Source organism: Chelon labrosus, assembly GCF_963514085.1.
Source record: "Chelon labrosus genome assembly, chromosome: 2".
In the NCBI taxonomy this organism is placed as follows: Eukaryota; Metazoa; Chordata; class Actinopteri; order Mugiliformes; family Mugilidae; genus Chelon; species Chelon labrosus.
In genome coordinates, this window is record NC_140338.1 from 17,401,666 (window position 1) to 17,416,700 (window position 15,035).

At 43.4% G+C, this 15,035-nt stretch overlaps 1 protein-coding gene across 2 annotated transcripts in view; it reads right to left on the reverse strand.

Annotated features, from left to right (window-relative positions):
* The window catches only part of cntln (centlein, centrosomal protein), a 77,358-nt gene that overhangs the window by 43,851 nt on the left and 18,472 nt on the right, over positions 1–15,035 (reverse strand). For both annotated transcript variants that reach the window (XM_084567478.1, XM_084567477.1), the window contains 4 exons: positions 10,986–11,126; positions 6,658–6,777; positions 3,886–4,007; positions 352–468 (listed from right to left, as the gene is read on the reverse strand). In XM_084567478.1, coding sequence (XP_084423604.1) covers positions 352–468; positions 3,886–4,007; positions 6,658–6,777; positions 10,986–11,126 — 500 coding nt within the window. The remainder of the gene's footprint in view (positions 1–351; positions 469–3,885; positions 4,008–6,657; positions 6,778–10,985; positions 11,127–15,035) is intronic.

The following is a 15,035-nucleotide window of genomic DNA, read 5'->3' on the forward strand; positions in this document are numbered from 1 at the left end:
CAGTTTGGCATAAATGCAGTTATTCTACAAAGCTTTCAGCTAGGGATTCGGATAATGCGATTTTACTTCCTGCACTTTATGTGTGAATTTTTGAGCAGCCAATTTTACAAATGAGTAGAGTCTAATGATCTTGCTTCTGCCCCTGCTGGCTGGTAATGATGTGGAGGGCTAGGTGGATGCTGTGGAGTTGGGAAGGGCACACGAACATTTTAACACCCACAAACAAGAGGGGACAGGGGGAGTGTGTGTACATATGCAAGAGAGACAAACTGTTTTAAACAAACGTGTGTGCGGGCACTGAAATACTCACCGCTGGTATTTATATATATTTTTCAAAGTAAGGAGGCTTACTTTTCAAGGGATAGCTTCCTGGTGAGGTTTTTCAAGTAGGCCAACTCATTCCACACAGCATCGCTGTTCTCTTGTCGTAGCTGCCACGGCGCGGCACGCTGTGTCCTCCCACTTGACCTGGACACACACATGCAATATAAAACAAAATGCAAATGTAAAGGCGAGCAAACACAGACATAGAAATTGAACAAAGAGACTCACTTGGCACAAACACATAGAGAGCAAACATACTAACAAGGGAAAATGGTTGCTACTGTACAGCACCTTGCTGCCTCTGGCCAATTCACATGGGGTAACGAGGCCCCTTAGTCTCGCTCTGTTTTTGTTATTCAGCCATCTTTAGCAGTATTCAAATGAGCAGCCTTGAGTTTGACATTTCAGTGGCAAATCATGTACACACGTATGCATGTTTGTTAAAGCCCAGGGCACTGCCCATGTGGCAGGGCAGTGGACCATTCCCTTTGTGCCATGCAAATGTAAATAATGGCAAAAACACACTCGCAAACGAGGTCATTCAAATGTCTGCACCTCACTTATGAATACTTAATGACACTTTGTGCTCAGTAGCTCCTGCCTCCATTGAACTTCCCCTTCAAATTGCGCACACACACACACACACACACACACTATCCCTACTGCCCCCAACTGCATCCTTGCACACATCTAACTCATCAATCAGCCTTAGCCCAGCACATTCAATTCCAATTAGCCCTTCATTTGCAAACTAAAACAGGTTTTAGTGAGAAATCCACAGATTGCAAAAGTAGCAGATGAGAAGAGAATCCCGTTTTTGTCGCACACACACCGATACACATACCACAGTTTCTCATTTTCACTCAATCAATGGAGTAGAGGTGTGCAAATGGATTGTGAGGGTCACTGCTATTGTGCTGGGCTTTTGTTTTTGTTTTTTTCCTCGTGGTTGTTATTGGCCATGCAGACGCAGCCATGTTACACTAATACTAGTAAAAGCCTGGTGCCTGGGAGTTAGAGGCTACTGAGGAATGGCAAATGTTTTCATTTAATACTGATAATGCCCCTGTGAGCTATTTGAAGCCACTGAACTACTTCGAAGTGTACGTGTGCGACGATATGCGTACCGTCTACGGGCTTGTCTTAGTCTTCCAAAGTGCACAGCTATTTATTGGGTAATCTCACTGAGTTGCACAGACTCCGACGTTGATACATCATACAAAAAAGATCATGTACTACAAGAGCGCAGTGTATGGAGCCTGAACCTTTTATGTATAGCTCTGTTTTAGCTCTCTCTGTGTGATTTTCTTTTAGGTTTGCAGTGTATCAGCTGCATTCCTTAAGCTTTATTAAGTCATGGCAAAGCTTTATACATTTTAATTTGTTTACAGTGGACCTAAAAACTGTTGAACATGGAGCCATGAGAGAGCTATCTTCTTCAGGCCTCAGTGCATCCTCCCCTATGGTATCCTAGTTTCCATTATTAAGCAGGAGGAAATAGAGAGAACTTTTCCACGCTGCTGCGGCTAATTGCTCTGAATCAGGGGGAATCTGTTTATGGGCGCAACTTTGATCAGAGTACGGATGCTTTAATAACCTTTAATTTTATTTGCTCACCCCCATCATCCCCAGTCTGATTAAAAAACTTTTTCCCTTCTCTAATATAAATAAGAAGTTGGCTTTTTTACCCTCTCCTCCATGCCATTTTGGGAAAATGTGGTGGTACAGTAATGGTGAATGGCAGGGTGGTTTCACTGGGACCGGCCAACTGCACGCTGTCTGAATACTGACGAGCCAATGGACCCTTCATCTGCTTTGTGATTGGCTGGTGGTAATATCTTGGGTGGAGCTGGTTACTACACACACTGTTGACATCACTCAGCAGCTGGCTGTACAGCAACCAATGGATTCAATACTTTGTGTTTGAGAGATAACGATTTATGTGAGAGAGAAAAAAAACTACCAGACCCACCCACCTTTTTATATACAGTATATATTAAAAAAAATCACATACTGTCTTATCTGATCTTTTGGTCCTGCACACAAAAGGGGAACCAAATCAACCCCCCGTATGTTTCCAAAAAGGCTACAACACAGCATGGAAGCTACTGGCAAAATCCCTAACAAGCTCAAAATGCAATGAGACTCGACGCCTATCCCCACTGACTTGTTAGGGCCCCGATTTCCAAGCACTAATGGGAGTATTTAAGTCATTTTCTATTGTCTCACACCCAGGCTGGCATTACCCCAGTGGGTTTAACAGCTATTTAAGGATGTGGCTTAATGCCAAATGAATGCCAAGATCCTAACATTGAGTGACTAGCTGGTGCCATGGAAGGCTCTGACTGAAAAAGGCAAAGCTGCCTATTTCATGTCAAGTCACTCGTGAAAGACAGATTCACTGACCCAACAAACTCGAGCTTTAGGCCACCAACAACTGAAGCTTAAGTTGTGTGTTATAAGAACACATATTTTCTACTCATAAATCAAGGTTAATATGCAAACCCTGAAAAAAGCACACAATTTGGCGACACAGGACATTCCTTTGATAACCTAAAAACCGAGCACTCTCTCTCTCTCTCTCCATCTGTGTCTTTGTTCCCACTGTCTCAGACACATGCGGTAGAGCCGCACTGAGCTAACATGAGCTGAGTCGAGCCTAGGGCTGAACATGCTCTCTCACTCACTCCACTTTCACACGGGCTCACATTGCACCGCTGTTTTCTTTAATTAACCCGGAGAGAAAACAGCTGACAGGGTCAACACTTGGCTCCCGCATGGCCTTCAAACATATGCACCTTTAGCTACACTTTAAATGGCCTCAGCGACGCTGGTGGAGAGAAGAAGCAGACAGAAAAGTGAGAAAAAAGACTGGGGGAGACAATAGAGAGAACAAAACCCTCATGCTGATGACATTTTCCAGCACATTTTCTACTTTGTGTAAAGATCCTGTGGTTTCTGGTGAAGATAACAGGTTGAAGCAGGAAATGGCCCTCTTCCCTCCTCCCCCTTACATCCACCCTCCACATGACTTCTCAAACACCTTGCACCCCCCGGACCAGACACCTCCAGCCTCTGGCTCTCACATCTTAATGAACACTGAGGGAGAGGAGACGCAGAAGAGCACATACACTTGGCACAAAACGGCCCAAATTGACTGGGCTTAAAACCTCTGAGCTTTTCAAAGGCAGAGGGAGGAATTTCTCCCACTTTCCCAAATCCAGCACTCTGGTCTTGTCAGACAACATGTGGAGAGCAATGGGGCCATAAGACTATTTGTGAGCAGTTTCAGGGGGTTGTAGTTTTTCACATGGGCTTTTAACATAAGGCAAGGTGAGTTATGTGCTTTGAAATGTCTCTTACTCACTGCTGCTGGATGGAACTGGAAGATTTCCAAGGTGCTTTCTGTACGTCTATGTTTTATGTCTTATGAATCGACTGTACAGCTATGGGTCCTATATATATATATATTGTGTCCTGTATATTTACTCCCAGTTTTCCTGACGTTCGTATGACAAGAGCATGATCTTAAATATTAAACTGTAAATCGTATATACTCACGCGCCATTCGATTTCTCCACTTCTTTCAGCTGATCTCTGACTGTCTTGTAGCTGGCCTGAATCAAAGACAAGCGATCCCGGCGTTTGTCATGAGCCTTTCTCAGCTCCTCATTCTCCTCGACCTGTAAAAAGCAGAGAGAAATTCTTGTGTCTTCAAATGTTGTGCAAGTTAAATGAAACATAACTCATTTGAACAACGGAGTACGCTTCATCCATGTACGGCGATACAACGGAAAATCTGAGAAAGGCCCCTTGCCATCTATATATTTAAACTGAATATATTTAAGGGGAAACAGGCAAAGGGCCTGACAGAAATCAGCGGGTTCATATTAATTTCCATCTTCTCCTTCCTCCTGGACAAGTGCTTTCACTCTTACTGGGCAACTGAGACATCATTAAAAGATGGCATTTCTTTCGCAAGTCAGTGGTGCCACAGAACACCATGCAGGGACGCACACACACACATGCACACACTCACTAGAGCTGCCAACTGACGACCAGCATGTGTTGTGATGTAGGGGCTGTAGCGGCGCGGTTGTTGCTGACACTGTTGTTGACAGCTATTAAAACACAGCTAGATTGCGCTCTTGCTTTAAGGAAGGAGTAAGAGAAGACAACATATAGATTTTTCTTGTCAGGGGCACCCCGCCTCCCCATCACATTGACCTTAACAGCGAGGGCGATGGAGAAAATACTTTCAACAGGCAGGACAAACAGAGGTGGAAAGAGTGTACGGAAAGGGAGAAAGTCAGCTCATGAAAGCAGGGGAAAGGCAGAACAGAGAAATTAGAAAGAGACGGAAGGGAGAGAGCGAAGCAAAAGGAAAAGTGAAAGGAGGAGTGCAGGACAGGTTTCTGCTTGAGTGGCCAGGGCTGGGGAGAGTTGTCGAGCGCTTTCTGAAGGGAAGGAGCTTGTTTACTGCTGATATGACACGGCTACCCTGCAGAGAGGGAAATGCGAGCCCTCAGCCCTGTTATTATTAACAAGGACAAAGAGAGCAGAGAGAGCGCACAAACATGCACTGGACACACAACGGGTGCGCACACACAAGATTGCACATCCACACTGCCAAAGTGACAAGTATGGATTTTCCCTTGTGCGGATTATTCACAGAGGACATCTGCAAGACATCCTCTGCCCCTTCAAGCAGCCCCCAACCTCTCAAAAACAAAGCTCTAATGAAAGGGGCCAGACCAGAGCAGTGTAAAGTGCTGAAACTAGGAGCTAAGGGAGGACAGAAGAGTTGTGGCTGACTGATGGAGGGGTAGGGGGTGGGATGGAGCAAGTGGCAGGGCATTAGCCACATCATGGCTTCCCAGGTTCCTTTTAGAGCTTCCCCCGGGCTGCCCTGCTCTGGTCATCGGGCCACAGACCCTCGCCTATCGATCAATACAGCCCCCCCCCCCCCTCCACCCACCTCCCCCCTGTGGACGTTCTCAAGCTGAAAAATAATTACACAGCAACAGCTACTTTTTACTTGAAAGTCTGCAGAAGAAAAAAGGGAGCCCATTATTAAGAGAATTGTTTGTTTGTCTGATTTTAGCTGCTAAGGTCAACATGTCAATGGTATGGCTGCTGTACCCAATTTGAAAGGCATTCTATTGGAAAGAACTGTATTAACTGAAGAACAATAGACTGGACAGAGTGAAGAACTGCACGAGGCTGAAGGTAAGGCCGATGGAGGGTATGCTGCTTACTGCCAGAAGCAAGCGCCAGACAAAAGCCCTAAATCATGCTCTGAACTAATGCCCTCATTAATATGGTCACGATTTTCTGTGCATACCTTTGCTAAATGCCCCTCAACTGCCAGACAAGTAAATGGCACCATTAACTAGGACAGTCATGCGTGTTGTCTGAATCTATGTCGAGCATTACCGTCGAGGTGTTTGCCAGTGATGTAATTCAGACACTTCAGATCTGACAAGGAAATGGTGCCTAATGTGTTCCTGGGATAGTGTTCAAAGGGAGATGACCTTTGTATAACCACTCACTCGCTGGTCAGCCGCAAAGATGGACAGGATAAAGAAAGGCACTAAGGAGGATGGGTACAGGGGAAGGTCCAAATTAAAAAATAGGCAGAGGTAAAAATTAACAATATTTTAAGTTCTAGTCAATCTGAGCGAGAGTTAAAGAAAAAGCTCATGGGACTGAAAAATAGTGTGAGAAGAACATCACAGAGCATGTGAAGGTTAAAAGACCAATAAAGCTGATTCGTTTAAGAAAAAAAACAGCCGCATCCACTTTGACCAGAGCAGCTCCTCTCCTGCTGTTTCACTGCCTACGCACACTCTGTGTATGTGTGAGTGTGAAAGACGCCGTACGAGAAGGTCATGGAGGAGGCAGTGGCAGAGGTGGTGCAATTGAACCTTTAGGAAACCGTGACTGTTCCAGTGCTACAAACCTCTTCACAACCGCCCCGGCAGCTAATAGCAGCAATCACATGCAAGATAGTGGCCACAGCAACAATCAACTCCATTAGTCCTGTTTGGTGCTCCACGTGTCCTCCAGATGGACACCACTCGATGCCTAAGAATGTGTCTTATTCTGCAAACAATACCTTTATGTGCTTCAGTGTCAGTGTCAATAGTCGCCAGCATGTGTTGGTGAGAAAGCTGGGACAAAAGATTCAGGGAAAGGCCAAGACAATGATGTAGCCTCAAGAAGTATAAATAGTTGAACCATAAAGAGTGATGAACTACTAGGAAGAATTGAGGATAAACGTAGAGACAAAAATATTAAGTGCATTCATATACAGTACATTGGCATATTTACCTTCAATTGCAGTAGCTCTGCAAGGTCTTGAATCTTCTGTTCCGCTACTTTTATCCTCCCACTTCCCATCCCCACACTGCTGGCTGGGGACAGAGACCTGGACCTCTGCACAGGTGCACCCTGGGACAGGTAAGCAAAGATGCACTAGGGTGAAAAGTTGGACTCACTTCACTTACACAGACTCATGAAGCAATTAGCATCTGTAGAAACACTGAGTGAATGCCAATAATGGAATTATCTATGTTCACTCCATTCCCTTCTCACCTTGAGTAAAACATGAACATTGCCTTCCTTGGTGCACACATATGCACACACAAACAAACATGCTGCCAGAGGAATAAAGCAAGCTGGAGCAGTAGTCCACCGAAGCTGGAGGGAGGAGGCTCACTTTTGCGTGTGTGTCTGTGTGTGTGTGTATGTGTGTTTGGAAGCGGCAGTTGCAAGCTGAGAGCAGCAAAGGTTTCTCCCTGCGACTGGCTAATGAGTATGTTCATTTCCATTTACATTGTTTCTTTGACAATAATGATGTCCCATTAGGGGAGACTAAAGGGGCTATAGATTCCAGAATGTGCTGGGCTTCATTACAAGAGGTGGGCAGGGAGGCCGCTCTAATTGCTCTACTAGGGGCCTCCAGGTTACACTTGATAGGACAACTGGAAGAGCCTCCGATTAGGAGGGGGTGCAGTTTGCTAGCCAGCCTCTTGTGTAGAAATAAATAAAGAAATGGAGAAGTGCTGGGGCTGCGCGGTAGAAAAGCAGTGGGAACAATATGCTAGTGGAATATGAATATGAGAGGATAGGAGGCCCCCTGTGGAGCCAGGCAGGGCTGACCAGATGGCAGGCTCAAATATGCAATGCGACTAAATGCACAACAGTCCTTGGGCAGAAGTGGATGATGTGTACAGGAGGAGGAGGTGATGATGGAGTGAGGAGGTTAATGATAGGATAGCGGATCAGTAACACCCCACCCTCCAAAATGTTGTTTTTATGGCTGTTGGCGAGTTGTTGTCTGTTGAAGTTAAATACTTGCCAGCCTTTTCTGAAATGGTGACACCTGTTGTCAGTAGTGCAAACAGCAAGTATGTGTAAATAATTCAGATCTCAGTGTTTTAATTAAAATCATTCATGTATCAAATACTGGGAGATTAACCTGTTTAACAACAACTGAAAAGGCGCACCCTGTATATCTGTTTACCAAGCCGCCACACAAACTAAAAACTGTGAGGTCTCATCACATTATTTTAACACTAAGAAGATTAAGAAAATCCATTTGATAGGTTTATATGTAATTCATGATAAATTACTGTGAAAGGAAAGCATAAAATGCATCCTCCAGTAACAATTAAAACTACAGTATATAAAAGTGAACAAATAAGGTACATTTAACAGGAAATGCAAAAAATGTTGCCGTACATTTGTCACAACTACTGATAACATGTTTATTATCCTTATACTACTACAGCTTGCATGAAAAAAACAGCATGTGACAATAATGCACAGTACATCTATGTAAGCATGTTTGGGAATGTGCTCTGGGGCTATAGTTGACTCCAGTGACCTGATGCACCAGACTCTGCTAACATGCCTGTATGGGTGCCAACCATGTGTTCTAACTCAGCCTTAATGACTCTATGCAACTAATTAGCAGATTGATCTGCATATTCCTGATGAGTGGCAAGCCAACTGGCTTAGTCTGTATGTACAAGGGGGAAACACAGAGGCCAAAAGGGGAATCCAAACCAACTAAAAGCCCTAAACTTAAAAGTAAAGATGACCAATTATAAAGTATGACATACCGAGTAGGAACTCTAAATTGGTTTTTCAGCTAAAAATATATATATATTTTGGATGAACTATTTAACATTGAGCTAACTGACAAGCTTATCTGCTCCTCTGCAGATGGTAACCACAGGAGGTCATTTGTTGTGTGCTTTGTCTGAAGGAGTACACAGGAAAATGGCACTGACAAATGACTGAGATACGGTGCAGATGTTCTCCCTGGTCCAGTTGGATGCCTGTCTGCCACGGGACCAGAAGACATATGAATGACCTTTGTTTGTGTGGGAAACTCAATGTTGTGACACTGATGGTAGTGTTCCACATGAAAGATAAAAAAAAAAAAAAAAAAAGGAAGACACGGAAAAGAAAGATGTCCCTGTTTACTACGTCAGCTCAGCAGCTGGTTGGTGGCCATGACCTGACATGTGCACAGCCCCCTGTAATGACTGTGTAAACATGAGAGTGCAAAGCAGATGGAGGGGCATATACAGTAGTAAGAGGGAAATCAAGAAAAATGCTTCTATCTAAACAGCTTTTGTATGCAAACTCAAGCAAAACTCCTTACTGAGGCGTCAGCGGAGCAACGGAGAGACATTTAATCGACTGCCTCCATCCTCCGTTCACCTCTGATCCACTCTCTCTTCTTCTATCTCCCATAGCGAAGGGTCACTGTCATCAATGGGTTTCTTTATGATCGCAGATAGCAGCATGTCATGCGTGCGCCTGGAGCTCTCAGAGCTAAACTTGTGCAGGTTCCCTGGTGAATGTGTACTGCATATTGTACACATGCACAGAACAATACACACGCATACACACGGAGACATACAGTTCACATGGATGCACACATAAGCACAAAGCAAATGTACAGGAAAATCACCACAGGAAAATACTGTAAAGACACACTGCTAAACAACTGACTGATGTAAGAGCGTGTAACCACAGATGTGTAGATGCAGGTAACACAAGTGGAACAGCTCTGCATGAACTGGTGGGGTGAAAGTGAAACAGCCAAGTTTGAAAACTGCACAAGCTTGAAGTTGAGCAACATCAGCCTCATTGGTAGACCACTCAAATAAACTACTATGAGTTAGTTAGATACATTTTAAAAAGTGTTTCTAATCAAAGTTGTTCACAGGCTTATAAATCTTAAAAGACCATTAAAGAATTCCTTTAAATCAGATTTTCCCAGACCCAAGTAAAACTTTCTTCACTCAAATCTTAGGTCACACACTGAGGTTATTACCCGGGGAGACAAGAGAAGCTGTAATTTCTGAAATGGCCAACATAATTTTAACACTAACTGAATGTAGCAAAGTGCGAGCCATGTACCACTGTGAACTTCTCGTCGCCACAGCCAATAATCATATTTCACTTTGGACACTTACTGAAAGAGCTGCAAATTGTGTCCAAGGCGGTAGCAGTAGGCTACAGAGTACGCTCAATATACAAGCTTTTGACTTTTCTGTTTGGTGTTACTGTTTAATTAAATCGTTAGGTACAAAATACTTCTTGTTTCTTTTAACCATCATCAAATACAACAGCTAACTGATGAAAATATTTCTACAGAACAGTTGAACAGGATTTATGAAGATGATTTAATGTTCACATGTTCACAAAAGCAATAACTTAAGGTCTTTTGAGCATGGATATGCCATGTGCTGTGTACACTTCCCTTCAAGTATCCTTTAAAAAAGTACGTTCACATCTCAGGATACAGAAGCAGAAGGTGATCAAAATGAAACCGAACTGTGAAAAATAAATCTAAAATCACATATTAAAGTTTCATTCAATTAACTCATGGTTAACTCACTAATTTTAAGACACATCTACCCATGCACACAAGCACACACACATTCCTATACCAGTGCAATGCACTAGGAGCAACTGGGGGTTCAGTGTTTTGCTCAAAGACACTTCGGCTTATGGACAACTTGATCTACCTACTGAGCCGCAGCCACAGCACTGACATCAGTTAATGTCAATACTATTTACTTATCTTGCACAATACAGTATAATCACAATACATGTATAAATTGCAAGAACAGAAGCACTTCGGTTTAAGATATAATGAGGTCAGCGGCAAAAATCAAACAATTTGTCTTCAGGCCAGCGTCAGAGTGAGCGAGGCCATCTAGAAACATGTCCTGCCAAACTTATGAGTGCGATACTGAGAAGATCAAAAGATTCTTTCTTGTTCATAATGTGCTGCTGAAGCGGTAAATTAGCCAGTGCCTGAGCCCAAGGCATGCGTGAAACCAGCAGCACACGCCGGCCTGGTCACAGTAGGAGGGGCATCTCTGTGTGTGTGTGTGTGTGTGTGTGTGTGTGGGTGTGTGGGTGTGTGTGTGTTTTGGGAAGTTCAGGACAAAGGTTGTCAGAGGCTGAGTCTGATAAATCCCATGATTCTCAACAGACCGTCTCCTTTATATCCCTTCTCTATGGCTTTGATCTAATCCGACCAAATGGTAATGGGTAAGTGTAGTGGGCCTGTTAGCTGCTCACCCATGTGCTGTCTTTGGAATAATTGCCAGTAGTTTGTGATGACCTACCTGCTGTCTACTGACAGAACCGGTAGATCTGTGTCGGAGATTCTGGTCCTCTGGCCTAGGATCTGAACTTTGAGAGGAGGCCTGGTCAGAGTGAGGGCTAGATCTCTGAACTCCCGCATCCGCCTGGTCTGACCCCACAGCCTGTAAGAAAGGAGTGACAGTGAATTGCCTACTGTATGCACCACTTTTGCCTGTGTGCATAACTGAGCAGTAATATGACCCTTAAAGTAAATGTCTTACGTCTTAGCTGAACAATTATTATCTATTAAAGATGCATAAATCTGTCAACACATATGGTAATGCACTGTACAGGTGACTCCAGTGTTCTCCTTGTGTGTACGAATGGATGAGAGAACAGATTTCTCTACTGTGGGATCAAATAAGTGAACTGTTAACCCTTGTTAATATTTATATTTATTTATATATCCAAAAACTACTTAAGCTTAATCGAAGCAGATAACACTTTCTTCACAATTATTAGAACAATCTATAATAACAAAAACATAAATAATGAAACATGACAAAAAAATCCCACCAGTTTATTTTCACTTAGTAGGAGGAACATATCATAATGGTAAATTTAGAAAGAATTAATATTGTCAAACTAACAAATTTACAATCAGGATGTAAGAAAAGTTAGATTCGATCATTTAAGTTTTTCCCAGGAATATAAAACATGGAGAAAAATTAAAGAGGCTTCCCACAAAACGTTTGAGTTAATTGTGGCCTGGAATTAGTCTGTTTGGAAATCATTATGCATGAAGACCGTTTGGTCCAATCAAATTTTCCTGGTGGGTTTTATGTGGTGATGGACAGCAGAGTAACAGCAACATAGTCACAGTCATCTGAGCGCAGTTGAGCTGATTTTCTTAAAAAGATAATGGTTGCTGTCGGAGAAGCCAGATGTTTAGATTCTGTTATCAAATTGAAGTGAATCTAACGTCAGACAGCGATTTTGGCATTTGTCGAGAAGCATCCGTCACTCAATGCGTTGCTCTGACTGGTTGTCGGACTATCCAGTTGCATGCAGGGGTATTTATTTTGCTGCGTCAGTTGAAGCGGCCATAAGGAAATCTAAACTGCGTATTATGCCAGGCTATAGAAATATAGGACATATACCATCTAAAAAATACACCCATCTGCAGTGACAGACAATAACACACACAGGCCACCGTCAGGACAGGCAAACTGAGCACTGTTTGGGGCCCCGCATATTTTGCAATGACTACCTGAAACCTATAAAAGCCCTACAGTGTATCGTAAATACTCTATCCCCTCTTTCCCCCGCCCACCATGATATATTTTGCTAGTTTAGACTACGGTGGATAGCACGTGTGCATCAAGGAACGCCACTGCACATACACACAAACAACAAAAATGAAAACATTGCTCGTAATCAACATTATAAATCTATCAACCCAGTAGTTCAGAAGACTGACCCTTCTGTCAGCCGTAGTCAGAAACCAGATGTTTCATACAGCAGTGGGGCAGTTATCCACCACTTCTAGCACGAGTGTGATGTGAGTGCTAAAAATGTTTATTTATAAGAGTCTATTAGCCACTGTCTTCATCCCTTGCACACCTTCAAGTATAAAGTAAAGGGCCAAAGTACAGAGGAGTAATGCACACACATAATAAAACGGTGCGTGTCGTCATCATTTTCTTGTTGCGGTTGTTATGAAGAGCGGCTAATGCTTTAAAGCTTTAAGGGACAGTATGATGTACACTATGCTACTGTATGTTCAAGTGCCAAAGGACATGTGCTGTATATCCAGTTTATATGAGATTAATGGATGTGCTTCAGCGTGACATGAGCATCCATACACTTGTAGATTTCTTGACTTTATCACCTTCATATTTTCACACCTGTCTATTCTTAAATCTTTAATAAAAAGGCGTAAAACAATAAAAAAATGTCACTCCTGCTGCTATCAACAACACCTCTACTCAACACGTCAAATCAAAGTCTTTCGACAAACAAAGGTCTTCGCAAGTGTGCTTTACAGAGAGGCCAGGTCGTGAAGAAAAACCACACAGGATGTCATCACCTTTTTTCCAACAAGTCCTGATTGCATTATCAGAAAGCTGGCATCTGGGCGTGACCTTGTTAACTGCCAGGGTAATCAACTTTAACCAAAGGGGAGGAGAGGGGATGATAAATTATTAGTGAGGAAGATTTTGTTCATGTTTTATTAAATTGGCCTGTCAAAGGGGGTTGGTCAAATTATCTGGGGCCTCGTTTATTGGAGGCCGGCCATATTGGCGCATCTGTTACAATTATTTATAATTTCCAGGCAGGCAGGAGGATGGAGTGAGTTTTTCGGCATCAGCCACATAAAGCAATTTAGAAATTAACCGATGTGGGAGTGTCTGACTTTTTTCCCCCCCATCTTTCTCTCTCGTCCCCATCCGGATTTTCATCCAGCAGAAAACAGAAAAAAAAGGGAAACGGTAAAAGAGCAAAGATACAAAAGGGAAAAAAACAAACATAGAAACAAGAAGGTTATAGAAACCAACAGACAGGGAGAGAGCGTGAGGAGAGAGGAGAGCATGCAGGTGTGGTGGAAAAAAAAAGAGCAAGAGATTGGGAGGAGGCTGAGGGAGGGGTGAAAAAAAGGAGAAAAGCTGGTCTTGGTAATTACTGAACACGATTAGGTTCTTGGGGGAACTTGTCTGGCACTCGCCGCCCTCGCTGGTGAGGATGCGGCAGGCAGGACCATATGGAGCGAGGCTTGTGATTGTGCTCCCTGAAGCTCGTGACCCGTCTGCTGCCGAGCCCTTGAGCTGAATTTGAAATGAGACTTGCCAGGCCTAATGTTCTACACATGCACCATTTATGCCACAAAACAAATCTGATCACTGTTAATTATGGAGTAGCTATAATCAGGAGGGGCCGTCACCGCGCTCACGCAGAAACACACACAACTCCGCGTGTATACAAATGCGCCCTCACACAATCACATTCATCTGTGGAGTGATAGCGTATGTGAAAGTGATTGCAGAGGCCTGGGAAGCGAGGACTGTAAGGGGCACGCTCCCCACCAGGCCAGGTGCACTTTGTATTCAAGGTGGTGATTCTTCAAAGAATGTGTGTGCGCATATACTACAGTATGTATAAGCATGCATGTTACTGGGAGCGCAGCGGAAAGGGACTTTATAGAAGGACAGCACACAGTGAGTAGGATGTAGATGCGCGTATATTTTCGGTGTGTGTACACAGCCCTGAGTCCTCCCACACAGCCTGTTTGACCCGGGTGTATGTGCTTCAACGAGTGAGTGTATGTCTCAGCAGCGGCACATGGCTGTGCTTCATTAATGAGGCGAGCTGTGCAACGCAGAGGTTCTCATCTAATGAGAGCTGTTGAGCTTGTAAAACACACCACTGGCGTCTATGTCATTAGTATGTCTCTGGCCCTGGACATGGCCCCGCTCCAAACACAAAGTAATACCCAAACTCATGTTGACAATGCTATTTACTGATAACACGCTCCGCATACGCAAGATTAGAGGTTGACGAAAAATTGTGGCGTGTCATCAAATATTTAGAATTTTTAAGTGTAATTTATATTCATAGCCTTAACACAATATTTTCAAATCAAGGGGTCAAATTGAATCATTTAAAAAGTAAAGACGTGTATATACAATCAAAGGGTAGCAGTAAATGTTTAACATACACTTAGGGATGCTAGACAGTTGAGTTAAAGCAAGATTTTGTGACTATTTAACCTTAAAAAACAAGGCTAAGTTTAAAAAAAAATAAAAAATCTAGTTTCTTATTCAAACCGATCTTCATTTGACTTTCCTGCATCCTCTTGTTATAAATCTCGCTGCAGTCTGGCGAGACTGGTTTTGCATGACCGGTCTCACAAGACCACGCAACGAGATTAGTCCACATGTGAGAAAGATCCAAAAAACATGACAGAAGCTACAACCCTGAGAGCAGCGTCCGGACTTGAAGCTCAAGTGTGGCAGCATTTTTGTGACAGAGAAGAGCTGGACGAAAGCAAAGCCACGTGCAAGACGTCCCAACTAGAGGTAAAGTTGTCTCCA